At 40.8% G+C, this 16565-nt stretch overlaps 1 protein-coding gene across 2 annotated transcripts in view; it reads right to left on the bottom strand.

The window, feature by feature from the left end:
* The window catches only part of cntln (centlein, centrosomal protein), a 175889-nt gene that overhangs the window by 14981 nt on the left and 144343 nt on the right, over positions 1–16565 (bottom strand). For both annotated transcript variants that reach the window (XM_055158740.1, XM_055158741.1), the window contains exons 25-26: positions 16297–16482; positions 8700–8774 (exon numbers count right to left, since the gene is read on the bottom strand). In XM_055158740.1, coding sequence (XP_055014715.1) covers positions 8700–8774; positions 16297–16482 — 261 coding nt within the window. The remainder of the gene's footprint in view (positions 1–8699; positions 8775–16296; positions 16483–16565) is intronic.

The raw sequence follows: 16565 nt of genomic DNA, 5'->3' as shown, positions 1-16565 counted from the left end.
ATCTGTGGACAAGAACTTTATGGTCACTTAAAGCTGCATTGTGTAACTTTGCTGTTGGAGGATCTGTCACTCGCTGGTCTCCATGGAGATATTATTAGTATGAGAATAAATTTGGTAATCACAATGGAGACAGGTTAATGGTCAGATCTATGGAGAAACGAGCCTGCGCATGGTAAGAATTCATGTGTTTAAATGTATTTATAATAATAATAATATATTTGATTTATTATGCACCTTTCTGGACACTCAAGGTCACCTTAAAACAACATAAACAAATCAAATACTATTAAAACATAAAGTTAAAAGCAGACAGTTAAAATAAGACAGTCTTTTATTTGAGTGACTGTATTGTATTTATTTGACCTCCATTAGTTATCAGCTGTTCTTCCTGGAGACTTATGTAGCGTGTTTTGGGTTGATGGGGGAAACTGGTAGCCAGGCGGGCGCCACCTAGTGCCTCTGCTCAATTTCATTTCTCTCCAGCGACTAAGTCAGGAATCAGAATACACTAGATGGTTCGCAAAAACCCCGGAAGTGTGAGTCCGGGCACCAGCCAATCAGTGAAGACACATATATTCTGTGTTGGCAACGATTCCCGAGATCGAGGATTTAAAGCCGGAAAAAAGAGAATGTTTGGTAAATTTTATCAAGGGGAAAGACGTTATTGTCCTTCTTTCTACGGGATTTGGGAAAAGCTCAATATACCAGTCAGTCCTGTTAGCGGCACATTACATATGTCACAACCAAATAGCAGCGATTGGTTAAATAAAAAAAAGTACCTGCCTACCGTCAAGTGAATGAATCCTAATGCTGCGAGGTCACACGGTTTCTACAAAGTGAAACCGGCTGATGAATCAGGATAGGAACCCGGAGCACACGGAGGAAACCCATCCTAGGCACTCAGTCACTGTGCCACCACATTGTACAGTATTGTCCAATGGTATTTTTGAGCTATAAAACATTGAATTGATTGATTGAATAACTGCGAGGTGCAACTGTTTATTGCTCAATTGTGGAACATTCTAGGAAAAGAAATAACAGTTCTATGGAGAAAAGCAAGTAGTGACCCCTGCTTACAGTTGCATAGTGCACTTTTAATGAGTCACTTCCAAATACTTGATATTCAACGTAATGAAAAATGTGCAGTTTCTGTAACTATTAAAGGTCCTATTAGTACTTCAGCTTTAAACCGTGTTAGAATGTTGTTACCTTTTCAGAACATACCTGGAGTTGTGTTTTGTTTCATTTGTTTGAATAATCCTTTATTATTAGTCTGGCTACATCTCTGAAGCTCAAAATGCGGTAGTTTTCAAGTTAGCAGCTACATTTTACCTTCCATTCAGTAGAGATTTGCAATTCCAGGTCTGAAATCATCCAAATGAGTCTAGTGAAAGTGTACAGAGTTTAAAAACACAGTGGAGCACTTCCTGTATTACCACGTGACGTCACAAGGTGGAATCTGGAAGTGTTTACAGTTTAAGAGAAGAACTCAGCCTAAATACGCAGGGTTTGTGCTTTAAACATGTGTGAATGAAACAAAACTCAACACCAGCGATGTTTTTGACGAGGAAACAACATTAAAACAGATCAGAAAATAGCGTAATATGAGCCCCAGTGACAGAAAGGTTGCTAGTTTCAATCCAGTGAATGAGACAATGCTGCTATTGTGTCTCTGGGCAATGCACTCGCAGCTCCAACACATCGCAAGCTAAAAATAAAAACCCCACCAGCAAAACAAACGCATTTTCATAACCCAGTATTTACATGTACTGCTGTGGGGACACTTGAAAAAGCCATTTACGAGGATGGCCTGGTTAAATAATCCCCCAAATAGCCTGAGGATTATGTATCATTACCAATAAGCTCCAATCTCCAGTTTCTATTTATGTGAAAGTTTACCAGAGGAAGTCACAGTGCGCGCTCGCATAATGAGCCCTCTCGCGGGGGTTGCCTACTCTAGTCTATGGCATATTTACAGTACAAAGGCTGCGCTCGGGTCCCCTCCTCACACATACAAACACAAAAGAGTGGCTGATTTAATTAGCCCGATCATTAAATGGGGCTTAATTAGAGTCACTTTCCTATGGAGAGAAGCGTACGACTCAGAGCTGTTCCCTGTCATCACAAAGGCATAATGAGGCAATGCCAGAAAACTTTAGCACTGCGCGGTCTTTGATATGTTTAATTCCGAGGGTTAATGAAGTAATCCCAGCGGAGGGGGGCTGCAGGGTCTGAGCGTTTGACAAGGAGGGACATGAATAAAGTGTGTTATTTAGAGATAAACGACGCCATTTACCTTCGCAGCGACGCAGCACCGCAAACATCCCTCAAGTTCGATAAAGGCTTCCAATTACAGGAATTATTAGAGGCCGGTACAGTGCGCAAACAGCTCTGATGCGGCGAGCAGACTCACTCCTGATTGGCCGGCCTGTCTCCGCCACTGTCCTAATCTTCACCTGCTTGTTATGGGCGGGAGGCTGATAAGAAGTGATGCCTGGACGTCTCCCTTGGGCGTCATTGGGTGGTAAATAGTAGCAGGCCCCGAGCGTCGTCCCATACCAGTAAACCAAAGCACTGTCCTCTCATAAAGAAATCAACAGAGTCAATGACTTTTTAAATGTTATTATGCTGTCATGAGGCTGGGGCTGGAGGTGTGTGTGGATAAAATGAGTGTGAAAAATGATCAGGGGGATGCGGCGCTGCTCTGTGCACAGCTCACACACACACACACACACAAGGAAGCACACAATCCCACACACACAGAGGTTCACACACACACGCATCCACAGGCCGCTGCTCTTCATTATTGGACAGCAGCAGAAGCCAGTCATTTCCCTGTCTTCATAAAGACTCGGCCCATTAAATTCTACCTCCAGTCAATAATTAGGACTCCACAAATAAACCAAAGGCAATTAAATCAATGCTTCCCCGGGCCGGTGCCTGGACCCTGTGGCCCACACGGACACTCCATCTTCAGCTGGGGCCTTATTCATGGAGCAGCGCCGGAGCCATCACGAGCACCCCCCGGCCCGCCATCATTATTACCCCGCCTGTCCCAGGGTCCGGGCTGTGGAGCGCCGCCTATGGTGGCTCTCGACTGAGAGGAGCGCGCTTTGATTTCATTAACTCACCAGTGCAGAAGGGAGACCAGGAAATGAATGCTATGTTTCATTTGCTTTTGAGTGGACAAGTGGGGAGTCTGTGAGGGGGGCTTGGAAAATCTATGCCACTTCTTGGGCATTAAGGGAGCATCCAGTAGTTCAAACGCAAATATTTAATCCACAATTCACCTGCCTGTCTGGGACCAACAGCCCAACTGTGGTCCAAGTTACGGAAATTCTCTTTCTTTTCAAACTGATAACGCATTTTATTAGTCTCGCCAGACTCAGTATGCGCTGCTGCCCCGTTATCTGGCATTCTATAGAAACCTAAGAACTTGTGTATATAAAACTATGGATGCTTTACCTTCAGTCTGCCCCCCTCTTGGTTAATAAGGGTGCTGTCTCTTACAACACAGCCTTTCCTTTATATAAGTGTGTGCCAATGAGACTTCTCCCGCTCGTTATGTTGACATGTGGCAGTTCATGACAGTGATGGCAAACAAACTGTCCAAACACAGAGATCGCACACGCACAGGCACACACGGACGCACAGATGCACACAGGCACACACACAGACACACACACATCCGCCCTACACCAGAGAGACTGATGGCTTCTGTATTGACAGGGCCACTGTGATAATAAAGCGCTGTCCCACTCTCAGCTCTATTAGACCCTGACAGTGACAAGATGAGGCTCACACGAGCACAAGTACCATCCTCGGGCGGTGACAGCTCGCTCCAGTTAAGGACATGGATCTCTCCTCTCTCATCCTTCCTTCCTTCCGCTACGTCTATTTCTGTCGGTGTCTTTTTATTAGCGCAGAAGTGTGTGGAGATCATATAACTATTAGAGGAGTGTGTTATTAGTGTCACAGGCCGGGTGACAGGCCGGGCACTTCACACATGTTCTGCTCGCTGACTCCTTCATAGACTATCACACAGAGAGAGAGGAAGAGAAGGGGAGAGAGGGGACAGAGAGAGGGAGGGAAATGGGGCAGAAAGAGAGAAAGAAAGAGAGAGACGGAGAAGGAGAGAAAGAGGGAGGAAGATAGGAAGAGTCAGAGAGAGAAGCGAGCTCTGCTTCAGTGTTACTATGTGTTTTGGAGTTGCCTGAAAATTAGGATATATTGGGAACAATTAAACACAAACTTAACGAGTATTCTGGGATATGGAATTCCGAACACATGTCTGGTGATGCAATTGGGAAATATATCTGATGTAGTAAGGAAGGAGGACATGTATTTGACAAAAACTGTTTTAGCTGCATCTAAAAAGTGAATTACAAAGAATTGGCCACAACCAAATCCACCTGCACAACAAGACTGGATCAGGATTTTGGAGAATATTTCAGTGATGGAAAAAATAACATATAGTCTTAAACTGAAAGGGTACAAATACGATGAGCAATGGGAAAAATGGAATGTATTCATAAATGACACCAGTAAAACAACATAGTACATAAAAATGTCAATACCAAATGCATGTTTAAATAAGAACCTGTAACTCCAGACTGTTGTTACATAGTTTTTGATTTTATATTGTATTTGTACGTTTTGAAATGTTACTTAAAACCAATAAAAACAAAGTTATAAAAAAAATAAATAAAACTACAAGGTCTGGCCCAGTGAATAGTTGAATATAGTTTTTTGAAAGCAATGGTGGCAGGATACCTTCTACACAAAGATTAGAGGTTTCAATTATTCATTTATTCTTTATCATTTGAATAGTTACACTAAGGTTAAGGTTAAAGTGCAGCTTATTGTTCCTGTAGGGAAATTTGACCCATCATTCAATGCTGCTGGGGCATCTCCTCAGGAGCAGTGGGCACCAAAGTGCTGCACCCGTCTCTGTGACGTTGTTGTTACGACTGATCAGGACGACCTTAGCTGGAAAATTTGACCTATTGTGCATCTTTTGTGTTTTGGGTTGATGAGCCCATAAGTCTTTTTGTGTTTTTTGCCTCTTCTGGCACCTACTTTTTAAATCTAGTATCGAGTTATATGTGCAAAATAAATAAATAGAAATAAATAGGAACTAAGTCTGTACAATTAATCAAATTCTAATCAAGATGAGTCATGTCTAATAGTCACTGATATGGTTGGTTCTGCAGCTAAACCTTTGTGAATAAGTTTGTGTAAAGCCATTTTAAAATAGAACCTGAATCATAATCATAGCTGTCCAATACAAGAAAAAAATAAATAAAATCCCTTTTGTCATATCCCCCAGTTAAACCTGTAGTCCACTTTTATTCTCTGGCTTTTAACACTGCATGAGTTGTGTGGTCCTTTGTGCTTTTTATTTCTTTTATTTCTTTTAGTCATTTACTGCATTTTTGGGTTTTGCTTTATTTAGATTGTAATTTATTTTTTGTTTTTTATTGTTTCAGGACTGGTATGACCAAATTTTAGCCATTTACGTTTTTGTTGTCTTCCTTTTATGATCTCTGCGCAGCACTTTGGAAACTGCTTTGTTTGTAAAATGTGCTATAGAAATAAAATAGTTTTGGATTTGTAATTGATCCACTTTTGTTCAAATGAGAAAACTAAATTTAGTCATAATGTTAAAATATTAGATGGAAGCGCTGTTTTTGTAAGAATCAGATGATGGCCAACCTCGTATCATCATTATTGTGTCATGTTTTTGCGCTGATCGAGTAGATATTAAACTTCGTACCAGATTTAGTTACATATAAATGTGCTAAGTAATTGGAGATATTAACCACATTATTTTGATCTGTCCTCATTCTCTCAAACAGAACGGTGACAAACGCGTCTCGTCACGACAAAGTGACACTGAGCTTTGTGTCTTTGGTGCCAGAACAAGATCTGATATTTTAGAAACAGCAGGTGCAGAAAGAAGAGAGTAGCAGGATTAGAGCGAAATAAATAAAGAAAAAAAAACTGCAGACGATGGACTTGAAAGGGTTAGAAAAAGTGTGTGCGAATGCAGTGGGGATGACTGCGCCGGTCCCTGGGGGTAGAGTCTCAGCCTTGTCATACCCCTGCCCTCCTCCTCCCTCCTCTAACCAGCCCCCCCTTCACTTCACGGCCGCTCCGAACAGTACCTACCCCCATGTACCCCCCCCCGCTCCTCCTCCTCCTCCTCCACCGCCGCCCCGCGTTCTGCCCACGGAAAACGTCGATAGCAGGCTGCTGGTGCCGAGGTCTCTGGTGGACAGTAGCTCATTCTCGCGGCATCGACAGCCCCGCCAAATCAATATTTAGTTCCCCACTAACAAGCTGCCTCGGGGTCTGAAGAGAGAGAGAGAGAAGGAGAGAGGGAGGGAGAGAGATAGAAAGGGAGATAGAGGGAGAGAGGAGCAGAGAGAGAAAGAAAACGAGCGAGAGCGGGAGAAAGAGAGTGCAGAAGGAAGAAGAGAGAGCGTGAAAGAGGGTGGTGGGACAACGGAGGGGTGGCAGGGAGAGACGTTAGACCGGGGACTGAGAGCTGTCCAGCTAGAAGGGAAAAAACACGGACGGGGTCTTCTTGCTTGCGTGCGTTGGTGTGGGAGGGGTGGCGGAGGAGGAGGAGGAGGAGGAGGAAGAGGAGAGAGACGGGGGGGGGGTGAGGTCCAAAGGTTACGAGAAGATCTGGGGAACAGAGAGAGAAGCAGAAGAGTCTGGCTGTGTCGTGGTGCGGAGGCGACGCTTGAGTGCCTGCGGCTGCCATTGACGAGAACACACTTAATCACACGCACACATCACACAGTATCACACACGGTATCACACACGGAATCACAGAGGGCTGACAGAACTCCAGTCCAAACATAAGTGGCTCGCGAAGACTCAGACGTGCGGCTTCTTTTGTTTTATCTGCGCTGGAAACGGAGTCCTCGCGGTTCTCCTGTGATTTGCGCGAACGCAACTGGTAGCGGCAGATCTACGGCCCGAGAGAGAGAAACCAACAAACAGAGAGAGCGATAGAGAGACTCCAGGCAGAACGACAAAAACAAATGGGTCCTTGAGTCACAGTGTCAAGGCAAAAACACTGTGGGATCAGGAGGAATTCTAGTACAGCCCGATGAGTTTAAAGGGTGAGATGATGTAGTAGGAGTAAATATTGTTGGTCAGATATTGCAGCTGAAGAGGAGTACTGGTGTATTGTCAGACAGTTCCTTGACACACTACAGCGCACCACACACTTGGAATTGTTTAGGGTTCAATAAATATCCGTGATCCAAGTGTTTTCTGGTACAAAAATATGGTCCTGTATCACGCGCATTAGGGATGGGCATGAATTAATCGCTAATTGATCATTAAGAATTTCGCTGATCATGTTCATTTTTAATCGACAAACTGAATGCAGGTTGCTGTGTGTATAAATGCACATCAGTATCCTGGATATGATCGTGTTTTTGGAGCATGTATGTCACAGAGAGAACACTCATATTCCACTGAGTCGTGCCTTTTAGTCTCACAGAAGCTGAACCGCATCAGCGCACAAGAAGCGAGCGTTTTTTTTTTTTCAGTGCTAATAGTTTATGCAAATGAGCCATGTGGTTTTATTTTAGTTTCTGTAAAATGTAAACAAATGTGCACAAAGCTGCATTAAACACATTATAATCTCAAACGCATCCCGCTCTCGACATAAACACGAGTTGAGCGGTCAGACCCACTGACCCACAGGTTGGCTGGTGTGATTTTAGCTCCCACAGATGAATGTTGTCGTTGTGTCCTTGGGCAAGACACTTAACCCACCTCGCCCACAGTGTCTGTGTACACTGGTGTGTGAATGGGTGAGTGAATGGGTGAGTGGTTCCTTGTTGTAAAGCTCTTTGAGTGCCTTGAAGGTGGAAAAGCGCTATAGAAAAGTGTGACCATTTACCATGGTTTATATGTTGTAAAGTTGAGTTTATTTATGCAGATTAGTAATAGCAATAATAATGATGATAATGTTAATATAAAAACTTAAAAGATTAATAAAAAATTGGTTGTTAATTCTCGATATATTAAGAACATTTTATCAAATGCCCATCCCTAATAGACATAATACTAGCAGTTAAAATAATTGGTCAATGATTAGTTTTCATTTAAATTTTAGTTTTAATTTTAATTTTTTATTCGTATTAGGGTCGATGCCTGTGCTTTTCTCTCACCTGAAATTAACAAAAGTTAGATTTTTTGGCTTGTTGTTACACTTCGACCAATCAGATTCAAATATTCGTCATGACATTCTGCGTTTTCCAATCTCTCTACACAGCGACCATTAGCATTTGTACCTTAATTATATCTTATTTATCTATTTTACTTTGACTTGTACATATACATTTATATAATTATGTCTTATTTCACACCTGCCTCTTGCTATCCTTTGCTACTTATTTAGAATTTGTTATTATCATTTACATTTTTTACTCTTCGTTATTATATTATATCGTGATGTGTGAGCTACTGTGTCTAAATAATTTCCCTCGTGGATCAATAAAGTTTGTCTAAGTCTAGGTCTAATTGAACAGTGGGCGACAGAGCAGCTCGTCTCCATTTAAATGAACGTGTTCTTCTCCCAGGGGTGTGTTCAAACCTTCCTTTACCGGGCGTGTCCTCCGATGCCAACCGTATCTATTACAATGAGATGTTTTCAGACACATTTGACTCACCTTTTGTTGAAGAATGTGATTTAAGTGATCCATCCACTGTTGATCTCCTGGACACACTGGACAAGCCGCTGCCTCCTGAGGACACATCGAATATAACACTTTAATTAAAAAAAAAAGACAGAGGTTTATTTTTTTTGTATGTATAGTAGGGACGGGCATTCGATTAAAATTTTCTTAATTGATCGTCAGGAGAATTAACGATCGATTCTCGAGTAATCATTAACGTTTTTATATTAAAATTATCATCATTATTATTACTATCTGCATAAATAAATTCAACTTGAGAGTGAGAGTCGCGCAATGTCGATGACGAGTCCCCACCTCCCTCCCCCCGTACGGTGTCCTGGTTTTGACAAACACAAATATGGTCACACTAACCTGTATTCACCTGAGTCATGTCTTTTAATCTGACAGAAGTTGAACCGCATCAGCGACACAAGAGTTGTTTTTTTTCTTCGCTTATTTTATGCAAATTAGCGATGCGGATTTAAGTTTCGTTTCTGTCAGAGTTGCGCAAAGTTGCATTAAACACATTATAATGTCAAACGGGCTGATGTGGCTCTAGAGTCGTTACGGTTTATATGTCGTAAAGTTTAATTTATTTATGCAGATTAGTAGTGCAGATAGTAATAATAATGATGATCATTTTAATATAAAAACGTTAATGATTAATCGATAATCGATCGTTAATTCTTCCGACGATCGATTAAGAAAATTTCATCGAATGCCCATCCCTAACATGTACGGACCCCTGTTTGTCCCTGGACATGGACATTTGGTCACTCTACGCTACGCACAGGAACCTACATTCGGTTTGTCGATTAAAATGAACGTAATTGATGAAATTCTTAATGATCAATTATCGATGAATCGCCTAATCATGCCCATCCCTAATGTATAGACTCCAAAGCGTTTTTTCTAGAAGTTTCACATTACACCATTGTTTCTTGTACAAAAGTAAACTATAGAAAGCGGTAGGACTCAATTTATGCCTGCTACTTCGCGCATGCCACTAATGTTTGCCCACTCTCCCCGGGCAGGTCTCTTGCTGGAGGGCTGAATTGCAGTGCGGCGGGCAGGACCTTGAAGGAGCCCTCAGGAGACCAGTGGCACGGTCCGCCCGCATACACTTATACACTTGCATGCTACTTATGTATAAAGAGGTAGCGGAGTGGTAGCCTTGTTAGCGCTAATGAACAGAGCTTGGCCATGTACAGCTCTGAATGAATGTGCTTCCTCTTCACTTCGAACCCCAGGTGCTGCTGTTTGAAAGAGGGTGATAGACCTTGTACTACATCACAGGGACAGTGGGGGAGCAGTTCCACTTTGCTGACTGGTGAATAGTTAGTTCGTAAGGGCCACGGTCAGCAAGGCTCACAAAAAAATCTGAATTTGGACTTTTATTTAATTTTAGTTTGATCCGTTTTTGAGTGGCGGTGCTGGACAGACCTAACCTGATTCATCAGCCGGATTCACTTTGTGGAAACCGTCTGACCTTGCAGCATTAGAATTCGTTTGCTAGACAAGAGGCGGGTACTTTTTTTATTTAACCAATCGCTTCTATTTGGTCCTGACGTATGTACTGGTATATTAAGCTTTTCCCAAACCCCGTAAGAAGAAGGGCAATACAGTGGTCCCTCGTTTATTGCTGGGGTTTTGTTCTAAAAATAACCCACGATAGGTGAAATCCACAACTTTATATTTCACAATTATTATATCTGTTTTAAGGCTGTAAAACCCCTCACCACACACTTTATACACTTTTCTCAGACACTACAGTTAACCCTTTTTGAATCCTTCTTAAAACTTATTGCTGCTGTCGTCCTTTTGTTATTTTCCTCCTTCTTTATGTAATGAACTGAAGATTAATTTATTCCGTAATGGAGCACTACAGCACAGAGTCCTGCACGGGTCCATTTTTGGAGACGACTGTAATGTCTTTCCCCTTGATAAAATTCACCAAACATTCTCTTCGTTCTGGTTTAAATCCTCAATCTCGGGAATCGTTGCCAACACAGAATGTATGGCTTTTCGCTGATTGGCTGGTGCCCGAACTCGCACTTCCGGGGTTCTTCTTGTGAACTGTCTAGGGCAGGGGTGGGCAAACTTTTGGACTCGTGGGCCACAACGGGTTCTAAAATTTGATGGAAGGGCTGGACCAGGAGCAGATGGATGAAGTTTTTTTGGTAATTCACCTCATAAGAGGAAAAAAATATCCCATGTTATTGAAATATCCCATAACTGAAAATCATTACAAAGCATTACAACAAAAAATCTGTCTTTCAAGTCCTACTGTATTTACTATTTATTGAAATTACTTTTAAAATACTGAAAATTATTATTATTATCATTATTAAAGTTCGGCGGGCCGGATTAAAAAGATTAAAGGGCCGCATATGGGTCCCAGGCCTTAGTTTGCCCACCCCTGCTCTAGTGTATTCTGATTCCTGACCTAGTCACTGGAGAGAAATGAAATTGAGCGCAGGCACTAGGTGGCACCAGCCTGACCAGGACAGACCCAACTCCCCACACAAGTCACAACACTGATTTGTCTGGTGAAGAGGTTTACAAACCAATCTGGAATTTTTTAATACCAATTTAGATGCACACACAGTATAATTGGTTTGTTATTATGCTTATAATTCCTGTGGGGAACTGTTCTCCTCAACTGACCCTCATCCCTCATTGGTTGTCAATACATACACAGTTGTCATACATAATGTTATTGCATATTCTCTGTCAAATATCGATACTTTGAAGCTGCTGTCATCAACATTCCTCAGGGGACTGAAGTTCACTAAATGCATTGTTAGAAGATCTGTTTCTCAAGTTAGACTTTAATCTGATATTTATTTTAGTAGAATCTGACCAGAAGAAGACGATTTGGTTGGAACTACAACAGGCAAGATCATTTGTGCGCTTAAAAAAAGTCTCTCACACATTACATTACAACAGTTTTTCAGTTCCAAATCCAAATCCACTTCATGTATATAGCACATTTTACAAACAAAGCAGTTTCCAAAGTGCTGCACGGAGATCATAAAATGAAGACAAAAAAAGGTAAACTGCAAAATTTTGGTCATACCAGTCTTAAAACAATAAAACCCGTAAAAGCAAATAAAAGCAAAACCATACACATCATAAAATAGCAGTAAATAAGTAAAATAAATAAAATTAAATAAATAAAAGACACAGAGGATCACACAACTCATGCTGTGTTTAAAAGCCAGAGGAAAAAAAAGGGGTTTTAAGACAAGACTTAATCACTCTCACCTTTTTGTTGAAAATCTAACACTAAACAGAACCATGAACACTCCTATTGATCACAGGCTCCTGAAAATGTGTCATTTAAATCCATTTTTTTTTTTGGTCTATATTTGCAAATGTGTGCACTGTGTAACCATAGTAAGTGCTGAACATTCTGCCAATTGAGATACATGTAGAAAACCCCTAACACAAAGTATCAATTGAGCACTGAATATCTTAAACTCATTTCCTTTCAGTTCAACATATTTTTAGACTTTTTAAATGTAATATTGCATGTTCTGTCTCCTTGAGGTGAGTAAAGTGAGAAAAGGCTTTGTTCAGTCTTAGTTAATAATAGGCCGCCTGCATACTGACCAGTGCTCACTTAACACAGCACTTGTATTGACTGTAATAGAGAAGGAGGCTCTCTTTGTGACTCCAGTGCCCTGAAGCTCCCCACAAGGCTCTGCACGCTGCATGTGAGAGGATAACTGTGCTTGTCCACCCCTGATAGATATATAACAGCTCTCTGACTCCATCTCACATTAGGAGCAAAACAAACTGGCCTGGCAATTATAGTCTTATTACATCTGGATCATTAACTCCACAACAAGATGCCCAGGGAGCCTGTGCTGCCGGCCCTCAGCGCTGCTCAGCTCCACACTCAAGAAGAAGCAGGGAAATAAAACTGCAGTAACAGCTCTGAGAGACACGAGGAGAGTGTTTTACAGAAATAGCACATAAATACACAAGCTATATATTTATTTTTAAATTACTTTTATCATTGTGTTATTTTGGTTTCTCCAAAGTGAATCGTGGTGGTCCTGAGTCTAAGCCACTGAAGTAACTTCTGACAAAAACATCAGAAGAACCAAATAAAAGCAACGCTTGAAAAAACATGTTTGCAAAAATACAGACTGTCATCATGAGGCCATCACTTATCAAAAGAAGCAAACACATAAAGTATTTAAATGTAAGTGAAAACTCTGAATTGGAGAAAACTCCCAAACTAAAGGAAAGTTGTTGGCAATGAACTTCTCTCATTTAAAAGTATAAGTAAAAGTGCGTGCATCCCTGTGAGCCCTGGGCTCCACTCTGTACACTGGTATTGTACAAGCCAGTGAATACATGAATACTCTGACTGTTTGATCGGATAAATACTATAGAGACATCTGTACAACTTCATGTGTCCTCAGGTTCAAAGAAAAACACTTTCACAAGGTCTAAAAGCTACTTTACATTTTTGTGTATATAAAATTTGAATATGTAACAAAACAAGTTTTATAATATTCAATCTTATCTAACTAAGTTACACTTTGTTTAGCTTTTATTTACACTTTTAATGCCACTGTAATCAGACAGTACGGTGGCATTGTGTACAGCTTTAGAGATTATTATTAATATTATAGAAGTTTTAATAAAAGTAAATGTCTTAGTTTTAGTAAACTCCCATATACAGTAAAAATGCCAAATGCAACAAATAATATTTCTCTGATTACAAATGTCCCAGTCTTGGGGCAATAAAATTAGTCTTGAATCTTGATTACTGCATTATTCAGTTTTCTCTACATGTTAAACAGCCTCATAAGCTCCTTTCCTCTCACAGTCTCCTCGCCCCTGAGAATAACATGATCGACTCCAACACCTCAGAAGGCCGCTCAGCCCAGAGTGAGACTACCTTTTACTACCCATAATCCACTGGGGGAAACATGTGGCGCTGAGGAGAGAGTGATTTAACCTACCAATATTTCAGCTCTCATGAAGGCGACTTTTTGTCAATTGACTAAGTGTGTTCTGTCATGTCCTGGGTGGGGCTGTACCGCAAATGGACAAAATTGGTTTCAAGTGTGAGTGAGTGCCCACCGGACCTCTCTCATCTGGTGATAGATAGAGGAGGTCCCCAGGGAGGCGAGGAAGATTGTAACGCGCCGCTGCTAATTGAGAACCCAGATAGGTATGATCTATAGAGCAGGAAAGGCCCACAAGTTGGAAAAGTAAAAACTCAACAGTCATTTCAACTACAGTATCCAATTGAAAGTTGATATTAATTTATATTTTTTTACCGCAGGAAAAAGTAGCATGTCCACTTGTATTTATCTGACAGGTTTCTGATGTTGTTTTGAGCATACACCCGGTCATTCAAGCCAAGACAGCCATTGTAATTTTGTTTCTGTTCAGTGAAAAAGTACGGTGGTTGTCGACTCAAGTTTGATTTTCAGAGAATGTTTCAGAGTATTGACTGAAAAGACATTTATCAAGCCGCAAACTGGAGGCAGATCCACTCATCCTCTGGTGTTTTACAAGAAAAAGGACGGAAATTCTACAAAATATTAGTAAAAAATAGGACTGGGCTGTTTGAAATGTTCCACAGTATGTCATTAAATTTAAATATTTTTTTCCATGTAAACAAGCAGGTGATGTGCTAGGCCAAGTTAGAGGTCAGATCTGTGGAGAGATGACCCAGCTTACAGTGAGAATTCAAGGAGTTTCAAGGGATTTTTTGAGCGATAAAAACATGAAGAAATGAAAAAATCTATAGTTTAATTATAAGTTTAATGCCATACTGTGGAACATTTCCTCAACATGAACAAAAAGACTTCCAGTAATTCCAAACAATTTGTCAAATCTCTTCTACAAGTCCACCAAAAAAAATACCCACGTGCTTTTTGACTTGACTTTGATCACGCTGGGAGTGTTCTGTCTGTATGTTTATAGAGGAATGTTCAGCAGTTACCATGGTGACACAGTGCCAGAGGTGGGACCAAGTTGTAGTTTTGAAAGTCTCAAGTAAGTCTCAAGTAAGTCTCAAGTCTTTCAGTCAAGTCCCAAGTCAAATACAGTCTAAGTTGAGTCTCGAGTCACTGGCCCATAAGTCCAAGTCAAGTCCAAGTCGTCTGCTTTAAGCTTCAAGTCATTTCAAGTCTTTAAACCAAAGTAAATATAGCTTAGATTTTTGAAATTTATATGAATTTTAAACAAAACCGTACTTAAAAAATCACAGTATATTTATATATGAGTATTTATAGAGTATATAAGAGTTGTAGAAATGTGATTTTTTCCTTTTTAAATGTCTTGACAAGATCTTAGTGTGAATCATTAAGGTCAGAAAAAAAATTATACCGATTTAAAAATACTTAATAGTTATTTTGTTGTGTAGTCTGCACTGAAATGGAAGGATCATGTTCTGTGTAGTTCCCTTTGTTTTATTGCATTGTACTGTATATTATTATACTGAACTGTATATTACTGTATTATACTGTATATTACTGTAGTACATTTGAGGATACCACATTACAGTACTTCAGTGACATCCAAAGTAACAAAAACAGAAGTGGGAGGGACATGTTCCAGTTTGTTCTTGTAAAATTCAGCTCCACATTTATCAAGTGTAAAAAGAAAAGTATTTTCTCAAAACAAGCCTGTGCATCAAATCTTCTCAAGTCACAGGCCTCAAGTCCGAGTCAAGCCCCAAGTCACTGACCTTCAAGTCCAAGTTGAGTCCCCAAGTCTTAGTCCATTTTATCAAGTCAAGTCTCAAGTCCTAAAAATAGTGAGTGAAGTGTGACTTGAGTCCAAGTCACGACGAGACTGCACACATAAAAAAAAAAAAAAAATCAAGAAAAAATACAAAAACTAAACTTTTTCAGTAGTCTGTGATCAATACGAGTTTTCACATTCGTGTTTAGGAGTGACTGTAATTTTATGTGTGAGGAGATGACGAGTTTAAAAGTGCACATCATCTCACCTTTCGTTGTTCTCTGTTGTCAGATTGTGTCAAAATAAAGCTCAGATTAAAGTCTAACACAGCCTCAGACAGAGCAGAGCGTTCTGTTAAACCCTTGGGAACGCCATCAGCTGCAAAGTATCAAAACTAGATTATTAGCGGGGCGACTGAGCTTGGTACACTTCTCAAACAAGCCTCATATTGGCATTTTCTACTTGCCAACATCTACAGTATAAAGCCATCAATACGAGGAGGTCCCGGGGACACGGAGAGGCTAAACATTGTTAGCTGCAGGTGAAATCCACAAACAAGAAGCTCATATTTTTACACAGTTAGAAAAGGCCAAAACCAAATGATCTGAAATGAAGCGCAAAAGTTTCTCCAACACCTCTCCACGCCACTCATCTCAATTGACAAAAGCCGAGGCCTGGAGCAACAAGTCGGTATTGATTTAATAATGTCTTTGCCATGTAATTATTAAGTAAAACCGTCAGAAACTTTGGGGTGAATATTACAGTTGTACAAATCCATTCCAGGTACGTGAAGCGCTGAGGGCATATCTTCACTGGCTATAGATCTGTTGGCGAAGTTAGCGTTTGCGTTCGCGATGTGGTCCCACCGCCTTACCTGATCACTGTCCATAATGTCCGCCAGATCGTTCTCGGACATATTGAGGATGGAGGCCGCGATGGTCTTGGCTTTGATCATGCTCCTGGTTGCCATAGCGCTGCTCTGCCTCTGCCTCCTCCTCTTCTTCTTCATCAGCTGCTGCTTGACCTCACCGACGTCTAAAAGTATCTCGCTGGCCAGAGCCTGCAGAAAGAAATATTTTAAAAAAGAGAGAGAAAAAAAAAAAGTGAAAGATGAGGATGATGAAATGGGTATAGAAAAACAAG

Source organism: Boleophthalmus pectinirostris, unplaced genomic scaffold, assembly GCF_026225935.1.
Source record: "Boleophthalmus pectinirostris isolate CB_2022bp ecotype Guang Dong unplaced genomic scaffold, ASM2622593v1 HiC_scaffold_22, whole genome shotgun sequence".
NCBI classification, from domain to species: Eukaryota; Metazoa; Chordata; class Actinopteri; order Gobiiformes; family Gobiidae; genus Boleophthalmus; species Boleophthalmus pectinirostris.
Note: the sequence above shows the minus strand (reverse complement) of the source record. Positions and strands in the feature narration are given on the sequence as shown.